The sequence below is a fragment of the Zingiber officinale genome, chromosome 3A (genome assembly GCF_018446385.1).
Source record: "Zingiber officinale cultivar Zhangliang chromosome 3A, Zo_v1.1, whole genome shotgun sequence".
Classification (NCBI taxonomy): Eukaryota; Viridiplantae; Streptophyta; class Magnoliopsida; order Zingiberales; family Zingiberaceae; genus Zingiber; species Zingiber officinale.
Window position 1 is genome coordinate 150001801 of NC_055990.1, and position 7457 is coordinate 150009257.

The window sequence follows — 7457 nt, forward strand, 5'->3', positions numbered from 1 at the left end:
TTGTATGGTTAACCATATTAGCGTCATTACCTTCTCCTTGGCCAACTTTAATTTTTTCGTCTCACGATCACCGCAGTATAAATGTGGTGGATCGGAGTTGCTGATTCATTCATTCTCAGATCAAAGAGAGAGATATCGATCAGTATGGCGATGATCAAAGTTGTCCTTGTGCTGATGTTGTGCCTTGCAGGGCAGGCGTTTAGCCAAATCGACTACGGCAACGCTCTCACCAAATCGCTGCTCTTCTTTGAAGCCCAGCGGTCGGGGAAGTTGCCGGCCGACCAGAGGGTGACTTGGCGCGGGGATTCTGCCATCGGAGACGGCAGTGAGGCCGGCGTATGACTCAAATCCATCGCGTGCATATATAATTATAATTATAATTATTATTATCTTATATATATATTCTACGTGCATGTACATGTATTTGTGCGGCCAGGTCGATCTCGCCGGAGGATATTACGACGCCGGCGACAACGTCAAGTTCGGCTTCCCGTACGCCTTCGCCGTAACCAGCCTGGCGTGGTCCGTCGTCGAATTTGGCTCCCAGCTTCAAGCCAAGAACGAGTTGAATAACGCGCTGGCCGCCGTGAAATGGGGGACCGACTACCTCCTCAAGGCTCACGCCGGTCCCCAACTTCTCTACGTCGAGGTCGGCGACGGCAACTCCGATCACGCATGCTGGCAGCGGCCGGAAGACATGACTACCCCGCGCACGGTTTATAAAATCGACGAAGCCAACCATGGTTCTGACGTCGCGGCCGAGACCGCCGCCGCATTGGCCGCCGCTTCAATTGCCTTCAAGTCTTCCAACGCTGGCTACTCTGCCACTCTCCTCAGCCATTCCAAGCAGGTCAAACTCTTTAATTATATTTTGTGCAACATTTATATATATATATATATATATATATATATATATATATATATATATATATATATATAGATATATATATTCTCTAATTATATTAATATATTTTACACGTTCTTGGTGCAGCTATTCGATTTTGCGACGAACAACCGCGGTCTTTATCAGAACAGCGTCCCAGTGGCCGGCGCCTTTTACAGCAGCAGCGGAGATGATGTAATTAATCAATCACCCATCCGCATGCATATATCCTAAATTTAATAAATGATTAATTAATTACTAATTAAAAGCAATTATATATAATATTAATTATTAACAGGATGAAATAGTTTGGGCGGCCGCATGGCTACATCGGGCCACCGGAGATCGGGCCTACTTGGACATCATCGGTAGAGGAAACCCCGGCGGCGTGCGGACGATGTTCTCCTGGGACGACAAGTTCTTCGGCGCACAGCTCCTTGTCTCAAAGGCATACATGCACATATGATCACTCATCCGTATTTAATTTAATTTAAATTAAATTAAATTCAATTGTATTTACTGATCAAGATCTGCATGCGCACGTACGTGCAGCTGATCATGGAGGGAGTGGTTCCCAATGAGGGTTCATGGGCGGCCTACAAGAGCAACGCAGACGCCTTCATGTGCAACTTGGTGCAGAAGGGCAACGGCAACGTCAAGAAGAGCCCCGGCGGCCTCCTCTGGTTCAACCAATGGGCCAACAGCCAGTACGTCACCTCCAGCTCGCTTGGCCTCGTCTCCCACGCCGACCATATCACCGCCGCAAAGGGCGCTTGGCTCCAATGTCCCGGCGGCACTGTCTCTCCCCAACAACTCATCGACTTCGCTCGATCCCAGGTCAAAATTAATTAATTCAATCTATACTATTGGAATCAATCGATTAACATTTAGTTAGTGATCTCTTCTATTAATTAGATGGACTACCTTCTCGGTGCCAATCCGAGCCAGATGAGCTACATGGTGGGATTCGGTTCCAATTTCCCCCGGAAGGTGCACCACAGGGGTGCCTCCATTGTGTCCATCAAGGCCAACCGAAACCCCATCGATTGCAAGGGCGGGTTCGATTGGCTAAACAGTGGCTCCAACGATCCCAACGTGCTTGAGGGTGCCATCGTCGGCGGACCTGACGCAAACGATGCCTACTCTGACTCCAGAAACAACTTCCAGCAGGCAGAACCTTCCATAGGTGGTAACGCACCGCTCGTCGGGGTCTTGGCCAGGATCGCCGCCTAAGTAGCCGGCCCCGGCCGGCAATTAGCTAGTTAATATTGATATATATTGTGTCCGCCGCGTCGATCAAATTGATGCTGTGAAGTGGCATGCATAAGTTGTGAAGTCGTTGGTCTAGCCATAGATTTAATTCCGAGTTAATAATTTCGTGCTCATCGGAATTGAATGTGACCGCATGAAACTTTTCAATAAATTATCTCATATATGTATACTAAGCGACTCTTGATATATATATATATATATATATATATATATATATATATATATATATATATATATATATATATATATATATATATATATATATATATATGTATGATAGTGAGTAAAATCCAACGTCTATGATTGAAAGGTCCAGGGGTCGATTCCTGGGATGTCACTGCCTGGAGTTAACGTCTCCGCTATGCACTTTCCACCTGTGTACCTGCATTTACCTCCCTTCATATCCGTGGGACCGGCTCTAGGGGGGCCGCTGATGTGACGGTTCCATATTTTTTTTTGTGAGTAAAATCCAACGTGAGCTATGTAACAGTTAAAATTTAATTTTTTTAATATCTCTCTCATCTACATGTAACTTTTTTCTCTTTTTTCTTAAATTAAAATAAACAAAATTTTCCTATCATATGATTGCATGTAATAATCATAGTGCTTATTTTTAAAAGTTGTGAACTACTATAATATTGTAACAGTTATTACACAATAACTGCTACACGTTACAACAATTATGTTGTAGTTGCAATAACGTGTAGTAGTTATTATGTATATACTATGTTATAGCAACTACTGCACTGTTATAATAGCTACTGTACAATTGTAACAGTTACTGTATAACAATTGCTACAAGTTATAGCAGCTATTGCACAGTTGTAGTAGCTACTGCATAGTAACTGTTATAAATTATATCAGCTATTGCATAGTAATTGCTACAAGTTGTAGCAGCTACTGTACAGTTGTAGTAGCTACTGCAATGTTGTTATATCAATACCACAATGATTGTTGAATGTAATAATAAAAGAGAGAAAACAGAGGAAAGAGAGAAAAATTGTTGCATGTAGATGAAAGAGAGGGATTAAAAAAATTAGATTTTCGCCGCGTCAGATAATCCACGTTGAATTTCGCTCATGATCGTGTACGAAGAGTCACTTAACATATCAATTCTCCTAACCTTCTAAAATCGATTGTGAATCAACAGGCGAGGAATCCTACTAAGAATGTGAGGAACAAGTATTTGGAGGAAGTGTCTAGCTAGTTCGCGTATGAAACTGGGAACAAATTTAAAATAGAAACCAATTTGAACACTCACAATTAGCTAAAAGTAACTTTCAAATGAATTAATGAAAAAGAAGATAGAGGGTATGGGATCATGAAGCGTAGTTGACAAAACTCTGCAATTAAGGCACACACAAGCGTCTCTTTCCACCCGCTCAGTTAATGCATTCTTCTTCTCAGCATCTCTTCGCTCACACCAGTTCAGATAGAAATTGTATTGAAGTTTTTTGTGTTATAAATGGAGGAGTCATGGCGTGTGGCCAACAGGTTAGAAAGATAACCGAACTAAAAAGAGAAAATATGTGAAGAAATAAACTTCTTGATTTATTATTTATTTATAGAGGCATTAGGTGCTCGTCAATTCACAAATTAATAAAAAAAATCGTCAATTGACATATCTTAATAAATGAATAGTCTAATCTAATAATTAATATGTTCTAATATTAACTTAATTTGGTCTTGTAATAGTTCTCTTTTATCTTTGATAAAATCAACGGGAAATCTTGAAGTTTAATTTGATTGCTAGCTTATTAAAACATTGTTTAGATAATCACTTAGTAAGATATCGATAATTTGATTTTCTATAGAAATATAAGAGATAAACAATTGTTGAGTTGTCATATATTCTCGAATAAAATAAAAATCAATTTCACATATTTTGTGTCAGTATGAAAGAATATATTTACTGTGAGATCTGTTGTCCAATATTATTATATCAAATTTTGGATGCGATATTGACGCAAGATGAAGTTCAGAAAGAAGTGATTGAAGCTAAATAATTTCAGAAGTTGCATTTGCTATAGCTTTATATTCGACCTCAGTACTTGAATGAGATATTGTAGGTTACTTTTTCAAAATTCATAAGATAAATTTTTATTTAAGAAATATTGCATATCCACTAACAAAGTGCCTATCTTCAGGATAACTGGCTCAATCCACATCATTATAGGTATGTAAATTTTGAGATGATTGACAATATAAAAGAAAATCATGCAGAATATTACATTCAAGATAACGAAATATTCTTTTTACATTTTCCCAATTTTGTTCAGTAGAAGCATGCATGAACTAGCAAGCATGATTTACTGTAAATGTAATATCAGGTCATATGATAGTACATATTGTAAAGTTTTAACAATACATTATTAAATCTAGGGATTAGACATAGCAAGAGAAGATGCAGAGAAGTTGCTTATAGCAATTGGTGTGGAGATTAGACATGCTCTATCCATTTTAGCACTTTAAAAAAGTCTAGTAATGTATTTGCTCTTAAGAGGAGATAACCTTCATCATGCGGGATAAGTTCAATACCTAGAAAAAAATGAGCATTACCCAAATATGAAATAAGAAGTTATTGATTTAGAAGACTTAATAGAGTTGTGACGTCCTTTTGATCATTATTATTTATTAAAATGCCATCCATATAAATAAGAAAAAATATCATAAATCCATCATTGTATTTGTAAAATAAAGAAAAGTCAGTTTTTGATGTAGAAAATCCTTGAGCTTGTAACTAGTTAGATAAACAATGAAACCAAACATGAGGAGCTTGCCAAAGACCATATATGAATTTCTTGAGTTGACAATTGTGCATGGATGAAACCAAATGGTTGCTCCTTAAATACAATTTCTTAAGATGATCATGAACATACATTAGAAACGTCTAATTATCGTATAAGCTAATTAGAACAAACAACTACTGATAATAATAATCTGACAGATATGATTTTGATGATTAGTTGCTTCTAGTCGGCCAACCTAAATCTGTACTTCCTCCTTCTCTTTATATACTAGGACGAGTGACTTTTCTTGAATGACATTGACTTCCATCCTCTGAACTTTCCGAGCGGCATTAGCCTCTGTCTTTACTATCTCCACGTAGTACTTGCGTGCTATTAGTTGGTCACTTTTAACTTCCACCACTTGATCATCCACAGGGAATTTTATTTTCTAGCAGAAAGTTGAAATGACCATCTGAAATTCATTTAGTTGGTTGACTCAAAATGACGTTGTATGTGGAGGGTGCGTCCACCACTATAAAGACCGATTGACGCGTCCTCATTAGGGGCTCCTCCCCTAAGGATATGGGAGCTTGATTTGGCCAATCCGTTATACCTCGTTGCCCATAAACCCATACAGAGAAGTGGACATGAGTTGGAGCTCACTCGGGTCGATCTGTAGCTGACAAATACTTGCTTGAAAATGATGTTAACGCAGCTACCTGTGTCAATGAAAGTGTGAGATATATTATAATTGACTATCATAATCTTAATTATCAACTCATCATCATGGGATATTTCTACTCCTTCTAGATCTCTGAGCCCGAAGCTAATTTCAGGTCCAGTCGCCTGCTTTGCACTGCATTCGAATTCATGGATGACCAAATACTGAGCATGTGACTTCCTCGCTTGGTTGGAGTCACCATCAGTTGGCCCCCTAGCTATCATGTTGATATTATCCCGAGCAGTAATATTGTGTTTTTCTTCTTACCGGGCAAATGGTTGCTCTTGTTGCACTCGACTAGGCATTTGAGTTTGCTCGGCTGGGAGTTGTAAAGTTCTTGACTGCGGTTCGATCGCATGATACTCAATTTTGAGCGGGCTATTTCTTCATGGATACAGTCGGTGATTTGGGATTGGGGAACATCGACGATATCTAGGATTACCTTCTTGCTGATTCTGTAGAGTGTAACACTCTTTTGTGTTGTGAGTGGTTGTCTAATGATATGTGCACCACTTTCGTGGAGTTTCTTGAGAAACTCCCACATGTTGTACGGCTTGACGTTGCAGCTCCGGATGATGATATTGGGGACCTACACAAGGTCCTTTGGGTGGAGGAGCGAGTACCACTGGACGTTCAGAGGCTGGAATGGCAATAAGTGCAACACCCTCTTTCTTTCGAGCAGCCTGAGCTTTTTCAACATTGATGAATTTAGTTGCTTGTTCACTCAGCAAGTTGAAGTTAGCTGGAGGTTTTCTAACCAAATTTTTGAAGAAATCATTATCATTAAGTCCCTGAGAGAAAGTATATACTAAAATTTCTGAGGTGGCCGTGGGAACATCCATAGCCACTTGATTGAACCTTTTGATATAGGCTCGAATAGTTTCTTTGGGCCCCTTCTAAAGTGAGAAGAGACTTCAAGGGATTTTATTATATTGCCGGTTACTGGAAAAGTGGTAGAGAAATACCTTTCGAAAGTCCCTAAAGTGATGAATAAAATTATCTGGCAACCATTTGAACCATCGCTGGGCTGCTCCGCTAAATATAGTGAGGAACATTCAACATTTTACCCTGTCCATAAATTGTTGAAGAAAGGCAATGCGCTAAAATTTGAGGAGATGATCCTCCGGGTCAGTGGTTCCGGAATATTCTTCTATGTTCAAGTTCTGATAACGCTTGGGTAATGGATCATCCAACACCCTCTAAGAGAATGAAGTAACGATTTGCTTAGGGGAGCTATCATTGACCACTGCTTTTCCTCTATACCCGTCTCACACAAGTACCTTCCTAAAAATTTCCTAGGGTATTACTCCTTAGCCCAACTATTCTATGTGCGAAAAAGAACCCAAAGGCGTCGAGTTGGTGAGAGAGGCACAAGAAGCAAGTGAACAGGGCCCTCCTCCTGAACCCCTCTTTCCCTTTGATGAGCGGTTGTCGATGCCTTTGGATTTGGTGGTGGCAAATACCACTAGTGTTAGCTTGTTGTTATTGTTGGAGTAATTTCTATGCCCTGGCATTGATGAGAAACTCTAGATTTTCTTACGTTAAGGTTACGGTATTGAGTTTTCCAGCTTCTTCCATTGCAAATGTTTATATCCAGGCGAAAAGTTTCCACAGACGGTGCCAAACTTGATCATGTTTAAAGGCGATGAGATGGTGTGCTGGCTCTGATAGATGGTTGATCGATGGTTAATAAGCTTCTCAAGAACTGAAGAAAACTCCTTAATGATCCTGCACATAGTCAGACGAGCTAACAAAACGTTAGTGACCTAAGTCCGGGGTGGAAATCCCTAGCTAGGCCCCTCGATACTCAAGTCAGTTTCCTCTTTTGAAAGGTGGAAGAAGAACAACAATG

The 7457-nt window shown here is 39.8% G+C and overlaps 1 protein-coding gene across 1 annotated transcript; it reads left to right on the forward strand.

Annotated features, from left to right (window-relative positions):
- The first annotated feature begins 150 nt into the window (after positions 1–150).
- LOC122050769 (endoglucanase 15-like) lies at positions 151–2116 on the forward strand. The gene is made up of 6 exons (XM_042611648.1): positions 151–336; positions 437–850; positions 992–1078; positions 1182–1331; positions 1436–1720; positions 1799–2116. Exons 1-6 carry the CDS (start codon positions 151–153, stop codon positions 2114–2116), a joined length of 1440 nt encoding a protein of 479 aa, XP_042467582.1.
- Positions 2117–7457: the final 5341 nt, after the last annotated feature.